This window comes from Leptonychotes weddellii, chromosome 9, assembly GCF_054177405.1.
Source record: "Leptonychotes weddellii isolate Sample4059 chromosome 9, ASM5417740v2, whole genome shotgun sequence".
Classification (NCBI taxonomy): Eukaryota; Metazoa; Chordata; class Mammalia; order Carnivora; family Phocidae; genus Leptonychotes; species Leptonychotes weddellii.
In genome coordinates this window covers 7,027,705-7,043,391 of record NC_138377.1, presented here as the reverse complement: position 1 = coordinate 7,043,391, position 15,687 = coordinate 7,027,705, and the positions used below count along the sequence as shown (strand labels likewise).

At 45.7% G+C, this 15,687-nt stretch overlaps 1 protein-coding gene across 1 annotated transcript in view; it reads left to right on the top strand.

Moving 5' to 3' along the window:
* Positions 1-15,300, top strand: part of AK7 (adenylate kinase 7) — a 51,465-nt gene extending 36,165 nt beyond the window's left edge. The window contains exons 12-16 of the mRNA XM_081829734.1: positions 1,737-1,865; positions 2,231-2,299; positions 8,598-8,795; positions 11,887-12,107; positions 15,078-15,300. Coding sequence (XP_081685860.1) covers positions 1,737-1,865; positions 2,231-2,299; positions 8,598-8,795; positions 11,887-12,107; positions 15,078-15,266 — 806 coding nt within the window. The 3' untranslated portion in view covers positions 15,267-15,300. The remainder of the gene's footprint in view (positions 1-1,736; positions 1,866-2,230; positions 2,300-8,597; positions 8,796-11,886; positions 12,108-15,077) is intronic.
* Positions 15,301-15,687: the final 387 nt, after the last annotated feature.

Genomic DNA, 15,687 nt, shown 5'->3' with positions numbered 1-15,687 from the left:
TTTTTTTTTTAAAGATTTTATTTATTTATTTATTAGAGAGCGAGCGAGAGAGAAACAGCATGAGAGGGGGGAAGGTCAGAGGGAGAAACAGGCTCCCCGCCGAGCCGGGAACCCGATGTGGGGCTCGATCCCAGGACTCCGGGATCATGACCTGAGCCGAAGGCAGTCGCTCAACCGACTGAGCCACCCAGGCGCCCCGAGACCAAAACTATTTTATACCGTAGATCCACGGATAAACTAAAAGTATGGTATGACCCTAGAAAGAGCTTTGTAGATCAATTACTCAAAGTTGCCAAACTCACCATACCGTAATGCACACATTAAGCAACGTAAGGGCAGGGCCGTGTCTCAGAAACGGTAGCTGTTTGATGATTACAATAGAAGAATACATGAGTATCACAGTGAAACTGCATCATATCGTCCTTTAACCACTATGCCCGTTTTAGAACAGACTCCTCCCTCCTCAGCGATGCCATATGCAACCGCCGGAATCCGGCCTCCAAAGCTGGAGAAGGAACTGTGTAGTGGGGCCAAGGTCAGGAATGCAGATTTGGAGAGACCCAGGGTGGGGAGGGCGTTCGTTCCTGCAGCTTTGAAAAGAACCGTGCCTTTGAGAGTCAGATCAAGCTCAATTTTTATTTTTTAATTTATTTTTTCCTTTTTATTATTTATTTATTTTTAAAGATTTTATTTATTTATTTGAGAGAGAGAATGAGATAGAGAGAGCATGAGAGTGGGGAGGGTCAGAGGGAGAAGCAGACTCCCCGCTGAGCAGGGAGCCCGATGTGGGACTCGATCCCAGGACTCCAGGATCATGACCTGAGCTGAAGGCAGTCGCTTAACCAACTGAGCCACCCAGGTGCCCTTCCTTTTTATTTTTAAGTAATCTCTACACCCAATGTGGGCCTCGAACTCACCACCCCGAGATCAATTGCATGCTCTACCAACTGAGCCAGTCAGGCACCCCAAGCTTGATTTTTATTCCAATGCAGCAAATATTTATTACTATTGTTACACTATTAATAAGTCGTGTGTTAACAACACATGTGAGGGGTGCCTGGGTGGCTCAGTTGTTAAGCGTCTGCCTTCGGCTCAGGTCATGATCTCAGGGTCCTGGGATCGAGCCCCTCATCGGGCTCCCTGCTCGGCGGGAAGCCTGCTTCTCCCTCTCCCACTCCCCCTGCTTGTGTTCCCTCTCTCGCTGTGCCTCTCTCTGTCAAATAAATAAATAAAATCTTAAAAAAAAAAACCAAAAAACAAACACATGTGAATACTATCTCACTTAAATCTTACAACGGAAACATTTATTTCTGTGTATTAAGGCTATTATTACTATGTCTTAAGGCTATAAGGCTATGTATTAAGGCCTAATATCAAAACAGAATTGAGTGAACCCTGCTGGCAAGTGGGAACACTCGGGACATCTCCACTTGCTCCTTGTTCTGCTTCAGCCAGAAGTTGTGACTTTACCCAGAAGAACATTTGGGAATTTGCTACATCAGCATTTGCTTCTGGTCTTTATTGCAGACAAGCTCATTGGGTTCTCCTATTTTATTGTGCATTACAGTTCACGTGTCATGTTCAAAATACAAAACCACATATTTGTAACTTTAAGGGAAAATAAAAGATTTTCAGTAGTAATGTGGACTACACAACAAATTTTGAGATGGCTTCAGAATGTAACCGCCATGTAGAATGTGACTCCCTAGTAATATATTTTTTTTTCTTTTTACCAGGCCGACTAGAAGATCAATATATAATTAGATTTATCAAAGAAAAGGTGAAATCTATGCCTTGCAGGAATCAAGGTTATATTTTGGATGGATTCCCAAAGACCTATGATCAAGCTAAAGACCTGTTCAATCGTAAGTTCGAGTGTTCCCCTTATTTTTTATTTTTTTTGTAAGCTTTTCTTTCTTTATGTAAACTCTACCCCCAACGTGGAGCTTGAACTCACAACCTTGAGATAAGAGCCACATGCTCTGTGGACTGAGCCAGCCAGACACCCCTCCTTCATTTGAGTGCTTACATTCAGATAAGTTGCAACGTATCAGAGTAATAGTCACTCAGTTAAAATTTAAAAATCAGAGAGACTGTGTCTAAAATACAGGCTTTTCTATTATTGGTTAGTTTTCTAGTTAACTTCTAGTTAAAATATTTTAATTTTTTGCCAAGTTGTCCATAGTGACAGCACGTAATAAACACAACAATGTATATTTTGTTTTATTAGAAGAAGACGAGGAGGAAGAAGAAGAAGTCAGAGGCAAAATGTTTCCCTTTGATAAACTAATCATACCTGGTAAGTTTAAAATATTTCTTGAAGGTCATATTTAGAGGAATGCCATTTTGCACCCAAACCATCTTTTCGATGTCAATAAAGCAGATCTCTCTCCCCTTCTCTCTCTCTCTTTTTTTTTTTTAGGGAAAAAGGGGAAACGATACCCTTAAACATAAACTCTCAAGCTAGGGAATGTATGGGGGGCAGCAATCAGGAATACAGGAATACTAAGTTCTGAAATGGACAGAAGTCTCTTTGAGAATGTTCATTTCTGCTGCTCCCTCCAGGAACAAAGCACTGGGTGGCCAGTCCCCTGATGCCTTGACTTCTGAGTCAGTTGGCAAGATGACCAGGGACTGGACCCTTTCTACCATTGTAGGTGCTAGCCATGCCATCATCTTTCCCATCTTTCCCAAATCCAGGGTTGAGACTGGGCAGGTGCAGAGCGTCTCGGTTCACTGTCCATGTAAATACACAGTCGTTGCACGATGTCCTCTTGGAAGCAAAGCATAAACAACGTATTCCACGAAAAAGGATTTGCTGAGTACCCGGCAGGCATTTCTTGTGACCTTGCCTTGAACTTTTCAAGTTTTTTTTTTTTTTAAATTAATTTGCATGCAGTATCATCATAGGAAACACAAAAACAGCTTTTTTTAGCAACTGAGCCCGAGGTCGTAATGGCGGGGGGCGGGGGAGGGGGGCTCTGCTCACTTGCGTCAGAGTCCCCATGGGAGTCAGTTGATGACAGCTTGCCATGAAGCTTCTGGAAGCACTGGGGCTACCAGAAAGCAGTCATCCTCAGGGACAGATATTTACTGTTTGCCTGAGGGCCCTGAAGCCTGGGGCAGGAACTTGCAACAGCAAAGGGGTGGGTTGTCTTGGAGTTCCCATGCACATATGCATTGGGCTTAGAAAAAGTTAAAAAGTTAAAAAGTAAAGTCGATTAACCAGATCTGTCTGGTTTCTGAGAGTTTATCACTTTTGGGCAATATTCATTCATTGCAAACTGCATCGTAAATCCTCATGCTCTCACTGGGGCAGCTCAATGAACCATTTGTCTGTCATGTGCCCAGAACTGCACAAGATAGGAATTCCTTGAGCCTTTGCACGGTCCTGCCAGGCTGGAATTAGTCCCGTGGTTACCTGATCCAGAAGCCAAAGCCCAGGGACTTACCCAAGACCGCTTCCCTGGTACACAGAATGGCTTAAATTCAAACTCGGCCTGCTCTTCCCACTGCCTCCAAAACACAGAATTAATGACACCCCTTCAGGAAATGGAATCACGAACATGAAACAGTCAACGATTCTTAAGCGTGGTCCCCTGGGCTGCCCTCCCTCTGCTGGATGTGGTCCAAACGGGTCGAACATGTCATCTACTTGGAATGTTTAGTCTGTTCATAGTCAGTTATCCTCTTTCTTTTTTTTTTTAAGATTTTATTTATTTATTTGAGAGAGAGAGAGCACATGAGAGGGGGGAGGGTCAGAGGGAGAAGCAGACTCCCCGCCGAGCAGGGAGCCCGATGCGGGACTCGATCCCGGGACTCCGGGACCATGACCTGAGCCGAAGGCAGTCGCTTAACCGACTGAGCCACCCAGGCACCCAGTTATCCTCTTTCTGGAAACTGTCATTATTTTCTGTCTTCCTGGAAGAAATGAGAGGATTGTCTCATTTGTCCCTGGGGGATTTGAGTACAGGGAGGTGGCTGAGTGAGAGGCCAATGCCATTGAAAGCAGGGTCCCCAGAGCAGGGGGTTTGCCACACCAGGCTGGGTCGCGTGGGGAAGTGTGCGAGGCTTGGTCAGGAAGCAGGAAGCATGGAGGGGAAGGCTAAGCCATTGCCTTAACTGGGGTTTCTGTGGGAAAGGCAAGGCAGGGCCGAGTAAACAGCTTTTTTTTTAGAGGATTGGCTAGTTTGAGCCAGTCCCAGTGGGTTTTGCTCTCTAGTTCCCTGGTACCTGGCTCTGGGATGATTTAAGGCAGGGAAATATTGGCTTGGTGTGTGAGAGTTATAAAAAGGGGGTGGTCGGGGTCGCCTGGGTGGCTCAGTTGGTTAAGCGACTGCCTTCAGCTTAGGTCGTGATCCTGGAGTCCCCGGATCGAGTCCCGCATCGGGCTCCCTGCTCGGCAGGGCGTCTGCTTCTCCCTCTGACCCTCCCCCTCTCATGCTCTATCTCATTCTCTCTCTCAAATAAATAAATAAAATCTTTAAAAAAAAAAAAGGGGGGGTGGTCATCTTGTATATGAGGGCCATGCTCCTGAGTAAGTGGTTGACTATCTTTAGGAATTAGCTAGTCCTGAAAGGGGCAGTGTCTCTCTAGGTGTGTAACGCCCTCCGGAGATGTCAAAACATTGTAAGATACAGAAAATAATAAATCTGATTAATACAAGTCTCCGTGCTTGATTTGAATGATAACGAATTTGAATCTGTGGTGACCCAGTCGTAGGTGGTATTATCTCTCCTTGATAAATTGTTGCTTTTTACAACTGCTGCTAGCCTGCATCCAGTTCAGTTCTTTTCAGATCTCGTTGTTGAAGCAGACAAGTTTAAAGTCATACCTGCTTGGGGCTCCTGGCTGAGTCGCCACTCTTCATCTCAGGGTCATGAGTTTGATCCCCATATCGGACGTGGAGCCTACTTAAAAAAGTGAAAGTAAATAAATAAATAAATACAGTTGTATCTGCTTGATGACTATGGAAAAAATGTTTTAAAACACAGATTTTCAGGGGCGCCTGGGTGGCTCAGTTGGTTAAGTGTCCAACTCATGATTTTGGCTCAGGTCATGATCTCATGGGTCATGAGATCAAGTCCTGTGTCAGGCTCCGTGGGGAGTCTGCTTGAGATTATCTCTCTCTCTCTCCCTCTGCCCCTCTTCAAATAAATAAATAAATCTAAAAACAAAACAAAACAAAACAAAAAAACAGGGGCACCTGGGTGGCTCAGGCGTTAAGCATCTGCCTTTGGCTCAGGTCTTGATTTCAGGGTCCTGGGATCAAGCCCCGCATCGGGCTCTCTGCTCAGCGGGAAGCCTGCTTCTCCCTCTCCCACTCCCCCTGCTTGTGTTCCCTCTCTTGCTGTCTCTCTCTCTGTCAAATAAATAAACAAAATCTTAAAAAAAAAAACATTAAAAAACCCCAAAAAACAAAACAACAAAAAACAGATTTTCACATGACTCTAGATAGCCAAATACAGTGACCTCCTTGTTATATACAATCTTAACAGCAGAAATCTGTTACTTGCTATCCATAGTTAGCAGTACACGGACAGTATATATTCCTTCTTTTAAAGAAAGATTTGTTTATTTGAGAGGGAGAGAGACAGAGAGAGCACGCAAGTGGGGGGAGGAGCAGAGAGAAAGGGAGAGAGAGAATCTCAAGCTGACTCTGAGCTGAGCTGGGAGCCCAACATGGGGCTCGATCTCACAATCCTGAGATCATGACCAGAGCTGAAATCAAAAGTTGGATGCTCAACTGACTGAGCCACCCAGGCTCCCCAGGACAGTAGATGTTCTGAATAATTATCTCGAGGTACTGCAAAATCCTGAAGTTCTGTCTGAATCATAAGAAAGGACTTTTAAAAATACCATCTGGGGGCACCTGGTTGGCTGAGTCAGTACAACATGCAACTCTTGCTCTTGGGGTCGTGAGTTCAAGCCCTACCTTGGGTGTAGAGCTTACTTAAAAAAAAAAAAATCATCCAGTGGGAAATATATTCCATCACGCTAAAGTTCTTTGAAATCTGGAAGCCAAGTACATCACTCACTGTTCATGGTACTTGATTAACTGGAATCTTCCTTCTCCCAATCACTGGGGAGAAAAATACAGCATTGCATTTTATTTTATTTATTTTTATTTATTTATTTTTTTAAAGATTTTATTTATTTATTTGTCGGAGAGAGAGACAGAACACAAGCAGGGGGAGAGGCAGGCAGAGGGACAAGCAGGCTCCCTGCCGAGCAAGGAGCCTGATGTGGGACTCGATCCCAGGACCCTGTGATCATGACCTGAGCCGAAGGCAGCCGCTTAACCGACTGAGCCACCCAGGCGTCCCCAGCATCGCATTTTAAAATTCTTAGATTACTAACAGAATTATTAACTTTTCATCTAGATGCCTGATGTCGTGGAGCTTAACTAGATTCAAATTTCAGTGAATTTATTGACATAATTTCAATTCAAGTACTCTACCAGCATTTGGAGGTCCAGCTGTCTCCTCTCCTTTTCAAAATATAGCCACTCATGAAAATCAAATGATCACAGATGAGCATCTAAACTAAATTAAGATAGGTCAGAAGAGTGGCAGCATCAGACTATGGTTATGAATTTATTGGATCTTGTTCCACAAGCTCTGTCCTCAACCTTTCTTTTTTTTTTTTTTTTTTTAAAGATTTTATTTATTTGAGAGAGAGAATGAGAGAGAGAGAGCACATGAGAGGGGGGAAGGTCAGAGGGAGAAGCAGATTCCCTGTTGACAGGGAGCCCGATGCGGGACTCGATCCCGGGACTCCAGGATCATGACCTGAGCCGAAGGCAGTCGCTTAACCAACTGAACCACCCGGGTGCCCCTCAACCTTTATTTTCACTGTTAACACACGAAGCAGATGGTATTCAATGGACATCCACCTGCCCCATAGGCACACTCTGCTCTGGGCTCTGCTCTGTACACTTATTTTTCTCACTCACTCAAGAAATCTTATTAGAGGGTGCCTGGGTGGCTCAGTTGGTTAAGCGACTGCCTTCGGCTCAGGTCATGATCCTGGAGTCCCAGGATCGAGTCCCACATCGGGCTCCCTGCTCAGCAGGGGGTCTGCTTCTCCCTCTGCCCTCTTCCCTCTCGTGCTCTCTGTCTCTCATTCTCTCTCTCTCAAATAAATAAAAAAAAAAAAAAAAAAAAAAGAAATCTTATTAGAATGCATTTGAGTGAGGGCGCCTGGGTGGCTCAGTTGGTTAAGCGACTGCCTTCGGCTCAGGTCATGATCCTGGAGTCCCGGGATCGAGTCCCATATCGGGCTCCTTGCTCAGCAGGGGGTCTGCTTCTCCCTCTGATCCTCCCCCCTCTCATGTGCTCTCTCTCTCTCATTCTCTCTCTCAAATAAATAAATAAATAAATCTTAAAAAAAAAAAAAAGAATGCGTTTGAGTGAAAATGGCATTATTATGTGGCAAACCAAGAGAATTTAATTAATTAATTAATCTTTAAATGTCCCAATAAAACTTGATTTACAAAATCAGATGATGGGCCGGATTTAGCCCACAGGGAACCAATACAATTTTAGGATAAAAATTAAACCATTTCCATGCTTTGCCAAACTCTTACAGGTAGCAAGTTATTTGCAATACACCTGGTTAATGATCTGGGCACCCTTGTACTCTGACCGTGTTGAGAACCTCTGAGAATAGTAACTCACGTAGAAAGTCTATTTCACTGATGTGCACTTTAACCATTCATTCCCTCAACAAATATCTACTGAACTTATACAAGAAGCTGGAGAAACAGCTGCTTTCAGTTTAAAAGAAAATCACAGGTTGGGGGCGCCTGGGTGGCTCAGTCATTAAGCATCTGCCTTCGGCTCAGGTCATAATCCCAGGGTCCTGGGATCGAGCCCCACGTCGGGCTCCCTGCTCAGTGGGGAGCCTGCTTCTCCCTCTGCCTGCCGCTCCCCCTGCTTGTGCTCGCGCTCTCTCTCTGTCAAATAAATAAATAAAACCTTTTAAAAAAAGAAAAAGAGAAAGAAAATCACAGGTGGGTGAAATGATCCCCATCATTAATCTGATCCCCGTGTCCAACATCAGATAAGCGCTCTGTTGAATGGAAGGCAGATGCTTCCTAGCCAATTGCATTGTTAGAAGAGAGCTGGATCCTTGGGAAATTAAAATCCCAAGGGGAGTCCTTGTTTTTATTAATTTGCCAAATTGGCCATCAGTTTGCTCAGCCGCTAGTCTCTCTGGGAGCCCGTGATGCCGTGCTGGGAAAAGGGCGAAGTGGGGGTTGACTGGGAGGCGGTTGATGCCACAGGGTTATCAGAGATTTGCTATTTCCAATTTCTGCTGCTTTTTTTAAAAGGGAAGGAAGGAAAGAAGGAAAAAATAGAAAAATAACAGATCTCACAAAATACCAGCTGGTTGGGCCTCATCAGGTAGTGTCTGGAAATGTCAGTGATTTTTATCTATGTATCTTCCATGAGAGGCAGCAAGGAGGCCAGTCTGTCATGAGGTCTAGCCTGGTAACTGGACATTTCGGGTTAAGCACTGGTCCGGCCACCAGCACCTGCAAGTTTGCTCCTTCATCCTTGGGTTAACTCAGGAGCCTCTCTCTCTTTCCCCAGAGTTCGTTTGTGTGCTGGACGCCTCGGATGAGTTCCTGAAGGAGCGGGTGATGAACCTTCCTGAGAGCATTGTGGTGGGGACCCATTACAGCCAGGACCGCTTCCTCCGGGCTCTGAGTAACTACCGGGACCTCAATACTGAAGATGAGACTGTCATCAACTATTTCGATGAGATTGAAATCCACCCAATACATATTGGTATGAAACGAGCTCAGGACTAAGGTGAATGTGAAGAACCATTGCCAAGTGTCAGGACTCCCCCCCAACCCAAGGCACCCCAGCTGCCTGCCTGTCATAGGGCTGGGGGCAGGGATGGGGAAGCAGAGCTATGTCCCTGGGGCCAGGAGGTCACAGGATAAACAGGGGAGTGCTCCTCCTGGGGAGTCCTTCTACTTGAGGATTTGGTGTGTGTGTTGGGGGGCGTGTTGGGTATTGTTATATGAAAACATACACATATATTATGAAATCGAATACCAAATTGGCATTTTTTTTAAAGGACACTTCAAAGATATGTATATTTGCTGCTGGCTGCTTTGGGTCATTCTCCCAGCTTCCTCGGGGGCAGCGTTTTGTCCCTGTAGCATTGCAGGGCCCTGGTGTTCTTCATGGAGCCCCTCCTGGCCTTTATCCCGGCCATCTGACCCCTCTACTGCTACTCAGAAAGCAGATTGTTCTTCATTGCATTCCTCTTTGTTTCCAGTAAACACTGAACTCAGATCTTAGCACCCAGCAGGTACTCAGTAAATAGGAGCTGTCATCAACCTCACCGTGGTGTCATTGTTCCTGGCTCCAAATCTCCGCTGTCATAAATGTTTCTACTCCCCTGGGCTTTGGTGAACCGCTAAACTTCCTTTCTGGCTTCCTGGATCTTGACATTTCTTCCTCCCCTGGGTTTGGTGAGAAGCCCCTAGCCTGGTGGAAGCTTAGTGGCCAGGCCAAACCCCTGAGGCTCTCTCAGGGTCTCTCTTTGCCCTCAAGAGCCAGATGGGACAGCACCTGGACCCTGGAGTGCTGGGAGGGGTAGCGCCAAGGAACGACGTCCGCATGAGGCAGGAGAGCTGATTTCAGGGCTGGTTCTGCTCATTTGTGTTTTCATCTATGAAATGGGAAAATAACCCCTGGCTTAAAGAGTTGTTCCAAATGCAGAGATAATAGGAAGTGTCTGGAGTACCGGGAAGTTCAACATGTGGTAACTAATTTTGTTATTACTAAGGCATAACATAGCGTGCTATTAAGCAATAAAAAGATAATGCAATTTATAAATCTACAAAATCCATTTGGCACCTGCGGAAACAACTGGATTTTGTCCTCATCTGGACGTGTCTGTACACATTGGACCCACGTTTTCCATGTAAAACCTTAGGATTTGAATCTACTTATGGAAAGTAGCTCACCCTATTTGATTAGAGAACTGGGAGAGAACGGTGAGAAAATTGCACAAAAACAGTGATTGCCATCTTTTCAGTAAAGCTCAAAAAGGTATTTATGGAAAAATCAGGAGAGCCCCGGGGAGAAATGTTGAGAAAGACAGAAATGAGGGGGAGGAGTGGATGAGTGGTCATTGCGTTCCTGTCTCATTCTGTGCCCGTCACATTTGGCCTCATCACATTTGGCCTCATCTCTACCCCGGATAAGCAGGAGATGACGTAAAAGGGAGGGGAGAAATGGATCTTAGGGATGGGTGTGGGAGAGCGGTCAAGGTCAGGAATGCAGACCAGCCTCAGAAGGATCAGGAATGGGGCTGGCACCTACATTTTCTCTCTGCACCTTTGGACTCCTCTTCTCTCTTGGAGTCTCTTTCTTTCCAGCTCTTTGGACCATCATTTCTCCTCCATCACCCACATGGTGAACTGGGGCCGCCCCACAACCCAGGAGTTTCTACCCTGGGAGCCAAGCCTAGAGCTAGACTTTCCACCCTAATAACACATCCCTAGAAGGGCAAATCCAAAGTCATGGTTTGGGCAGGTTCCCACCCCCAGTCAGCAATTCCCCTGTCCCAGGGTCAGGGCCAAAGTATTGGTTTGGGCAGCACTAGTCTCCAAACGTGAGCCTCTTCAAAAGCGTTTCAGAGCACTTTCAAGCACATCAAGTTGTAATTACTCTGTTAGAGAAATTGGGAGAAATACATTTAAATGTCAGGGCACAGGCAACAAGTGGAATATATGAGTTTTGTATTATTTTGGTTTTGTTTGCTTTTTGGGGGCTGGCTTCCTCCCACCAAGTGATACATTGACCCAGTTCTTCCCCTCTTCCCATGCAGAAGCTAGAGGTGCCTCTAGTCTGGGTCAAGGTCATACTGTAGGAACATAGGGAGCGGGCATGGCCATGCTTGTGCCTGGGGCGGGGTGAGAGGAGCCTTACCCCTAGGAAGGTCTGAGGTGCTGAGAACCAAAATCGCCCACTGCACACCCTTCCATGGGGGCACCTTCCAAGGGAGTGGTGTAGAATTTAGTGTTGAGTGACTTTGTGGAGAAACCCATTATTTACCAAGAAGCTGCTGTGGCTTTTTTGTTTTGTTTTGTTTTGTTTTGTTTTTGGTCTTGATTTTTTTTTTTTTTAAAGATTTTATTTGACACAGAGACACAGCAAGAGAAGGAACACAAGCAGGGGTAGTGGGAGAGGGAGAAGCAGGCTTCCCGCTGAGCAGGGAGCCCGATGCGGCGCCCGATCCCAGGACCCTGAGATCATGACCTGAGCCGAAGGCAGACGCTTAACGACTGAGCCACCCAGGCACCCCTTGGTCTTGATGTTAACATTAGTCAGATATTCTGGAATTTGGACTTTTCCCGATTCAAGTAGGCTAACTGAAATGGTTTGTTTTTCTTATGAATTGGAAATGTATCCCAGGATCACTGAGTCTCAGATACAGAAAAAAAAGAAATGGAGGAAATCCTATCTGGTTTTCAAAAAGTGCGAACTTCCTTCTGTGGAAACCCCCATAGAAGTATCTTTCTCTGCTTGGATGCTTCCAGGGATGGATAACTCTTTTTTTTTTTTTTTTTTTGAGGAGGTCCTTCCGCCCCCCCACCCCAACTCAAAATCAGCGCTGTCAGAGCTCAAAGACTGAGACCCAGTCTTCCAGCCCTGGGACTCCCAGCCACGGCGCTGATATTTGCCAGCGAGCCAAGAAATCCTGAACCGTGCTGGCCACTGGAACACCAGTGCGGTCATTTCCATAACGTACCATGGCACATTTATGGGAACAAAGAATTTTCCGGAATGTGATCTCAGAGTATGTTGCAGAATGTATGTGTGTGCTGATCTCCTTCCTCTCTCCTGGTATTTAAAGATGTAGGAAAACTTGAAGACCCTCAGAACAGACTTGCCATCAAACAGCTCATCAAAGAGATCGGGGAGCCTCGAAATTATGGTTTAACGGATGAAGAAAAGGCAGAAGAGGAGCGGAGGGCTGTGGAGGAGCGGCTGGCCAAGGAGGCGATGGACGAAGCAGAACGGGAGGCCAAGGAAGCCGTGGAGTTGGCCGAGAAGATCGCTCGCTGGGAGGAGTGGGTGAGTGAGAGTGTGGATGGGTTGGGGGTGGGGGGTCAAGCCATTTAGGACAGCTGCATTTCCCATCCTGCTTGAAGAGAAATGTCATGGAAATACCCAAGCACGTTTTTTGTTTCTTTGTTTTGTCATATGACCATTTCCTAAAAGGTGCCCTTGGTCTTTTGCTTGGGATAAATAATCACGATAACAGTAACTAGCTGTCGCCAGGAGTATTGATAATCCAGATCCCTGTAACTGGGTCCCCTGGTGCCACATGCCAACCTTGGGATTTCCTCTGATTTTCCTCCATTTATCCATCTCACCTGGGTGGTTGGCCTCCTTCACCCTCTCAATCCCCCAAATCACGGAGTCTTACCTATTCTGCTTCCGAAAATCGTACTCAGATCCACCCACAGCTCCTCACTTCTGGTCAGGGTCGGAGTTTCTCGCCAGAATTACGGTGCCTCCTCACTGGTCTCCCCACGGTGCACCTGTCCCTTTCCAGCCTGTTCCCATGCTGCCGCTGGCCATCCTCCTAACATCCGGATCCACGAGAGCAATTCCCTGTTGAAACGCTTCACAGGCTTGCATCACTGTGAGACCAAAGTCCAAACTCATGATGGGGGCCCTCAAGGTTCTGGCTTGATGCATTTCAACAACCCACCATCTGCGCAACTAACTTCCTCGCCTGCTTTGAGTCTTTCCTAAAAAGTCATCTTTCCAAGGAAGCCTTTCCTGCACACCATATTTAAAATGTCAACCCCATGGGGCGCCTGGGTGGCTCAGTTGGTTAGGCGTCCGCCTTTGGCTCGGGTCATGATCTCGGAGTCCTGGGATCGAGTCCAGCGTTGGGCTCCCTGCTCGGTGGCGAGTCTGCTTCTCCCTCTCGCTTTGTGCTCTCTCCCTCTGTGTTCTCTCTCTCGTTCTTTCTCAAATAAATATATAAAATCTTTAAAAAAAAATTTAAAAAAATGTCAACCCCTGCCGCTCCCCACCACCTGTCCTATCCCCTTTTATATTTCTCAATTTCCCTCTTTTTGCACTTATTCTCATGGACTATTTATTTTATATATTTATCTTGTTTATTGTCTTTTCTCTGTGCAGAATTTAAATCACAGGAGGACAAGGATTTTTGTCTATGTAGTTCACTACCATACTTCCAATGCCAAGAGCAGTGCTTGGCATGTAATAGATAGTCAACAAGTATTTGTGGAAGGAAGGGGGAGACAAAGGAAGGGTGTCCTTATGCACACATCTTTGGGTGCCTGGTTATCTCCTTAGCACGAATTCCTGAATTTTGTTAGATCAGACTACAGGTGGTTTAATTTTTTTTTTTTTTAAAGATTTTATTTATTTATTTGCGAGAGAGAATGAGAGACAGAGAGCACGAGAGGGAGGAGGGTCAGAGGGAGAAGCAGACTCCCCGCTGAGCAGGGAGCCCGATGCGGGACTCGATCCCGGGACTCCAGGATCATGACCTGAGCCGAAGGCAGTCGCTCAACCGACTGAGCCACCCAGGCGCCCCAGGTGGTTTAATTTTTGATACATATTTTGAAACTACCTTCTAGCAAGGGTGAAGCAGCTCACAGCTTGTCTACCAGTGGCTTTCCCTTCACTTCCTCTAACCCTGCTTTCTCAGTTTTGCTCACAAAATATCAACCTGATAAACAAAACCCCAACCCACTGCTTTAATGTTCATCTCTCTGGTCAGGCATGTAACAGCTCTTCCTATGTTTCTTAGGTTGCACGTTTTCTCTGCTTGTGTTTGGGCAGTGTGTCCTTTTCTTAGTATTTTGCAAGAACAGCTCCTGATAAGGTAGTGTGGTCATAGAAACAGGAATGGCCTCAGGAGACAAGGGTTTCCCAAGCTGTGTTGCTGGCGTCCAAGTCTTGCTCCTTCTCCTTGTAAGTTTGTGGCTCTGTGCCTCCGTTTCTCCATCTGTAAAAGGAGGATGATCATAGTACCTGCTTCATACAGCGACGGGGGTGAGCGACGGGACGGGGTGATGAGTCAGTATGTGCATAAATATTTGGTCAGTGCCTGGCAAACTGTGTGCATCTCGTGATAGCCTAGCTTTTTAATAATCTGTTGCAAATAGTTTTTCTCAAACTCATCAGTTATCTTTTGGCAGCACTTATGGTGTCTCTTCTGGACATAAAGAAGTTTTATGGTGGTATGTAGTCAAATCCATCAATCCGTTTCCCATGTTGATTTCTGGGTTTGCTGTCTTGCTGGGAAAGACTTTTTTCGAACAAAGAATACCGATTAGGACTCTTTATCTTGCAAGTGACAGAAAAGCAAACTCCAAATGGCTTAGAAATAAAGAAAACTTATGGATTCACATCAAAGTCCAGGGGGGTAGGGCTGGCTTCAGGCAAGGCTTGATATAGTGGCTCAGATGGTGTTACCAAGGACCTGGGGTCCCTATCTCTGCTCTGCCCTCCACATTGGCATCATCCTTAGGTTCTACCTGATAAAAGTGCTTATCCTTTACTAACATCCAGAGCCGGGAGGTGGGCTGGACTGATGGGCTTAAGTCCCACCTAAACCACCAGGCTAAGAAGGGAGACTTCTCAAAGGAAATCTGGAAATTACTATTCCCAAGAGAGGAGGGCCCATATGCTCAGCAAGGAATAACACGCGGCCACCAGATGAATGAATACCTTCTAGACTTTCTATTAGCACTTCTGTGATTCTTTCCTTTGTTCCTTCCTTCCCATCCTCCCACTCTTACTTTCTTCCTCTGGACAGCTAAAAGTTATCTTGATTTAAGAAGTGAGTTTGGGATCCAGTTTAATATTTTCTAGATTACTAAACAGTTGTTATAACACCATTTACATCTTTTGTCTGCTGTTTGCAATGCCATCTTTATCATAATGTGGTGACCACGTACAGCGGTATCTGGTTCTAATGCACTCTGCAGTGAATCGGGTGAAAGTGTTCTCCCCTTTCTGTCTGTTTACCCCAACCCCCAAATGTTCTATTTGTAGAATAAACGACTAGAGGAAGTGAAAAGAGAAGAAAGAGAATTACTAGAGGCCCAGTCTATTCCCCTGAGAAACTATTTAATGACCCACGTTATGCCAACACTGATGGAGGGGCTGAATGAGTGTTGTAAGGTCAGACCGGATGATCCCGTTGATTTTCTGGTAAGAGATTTTTTTAAAATATCAATTTGAAAATAAAAGATGCCTGAATCTAAACAGAAAGCTAGTTGAGATAGAGAAACTGTGTGTCTGGTTATTTAGGAAATAGCCTCTAAGACCTTCACAGTTTATAGTAAGATTTTCTGACTCATTTGAAAGTAAAGATTTATGGGGGCGCCTGGGTGGCTCAGTTGTTAAGCGTCTGCCTTCGGCTCAGGTCATGATCCCAGGGTCCTGGGATCGAGCCCCCGCATCGGGCTCCCTGCTCCGCGGGAAGCCTGCTTCTCCCTCTCCCACTCCCCCTGCTTGTGTTCCCTCTCTCGCTGTCTCTCTCTCTGTCAAATAAATAAAATCTTAAAAAAAAAAAAAGTAAAGATTTATGTACTTTTATTTTTTTATTTTATTTTATTTATTTATTTGACAGAGAGAGAGGAGCAGGGAGCCCGATGCGGGG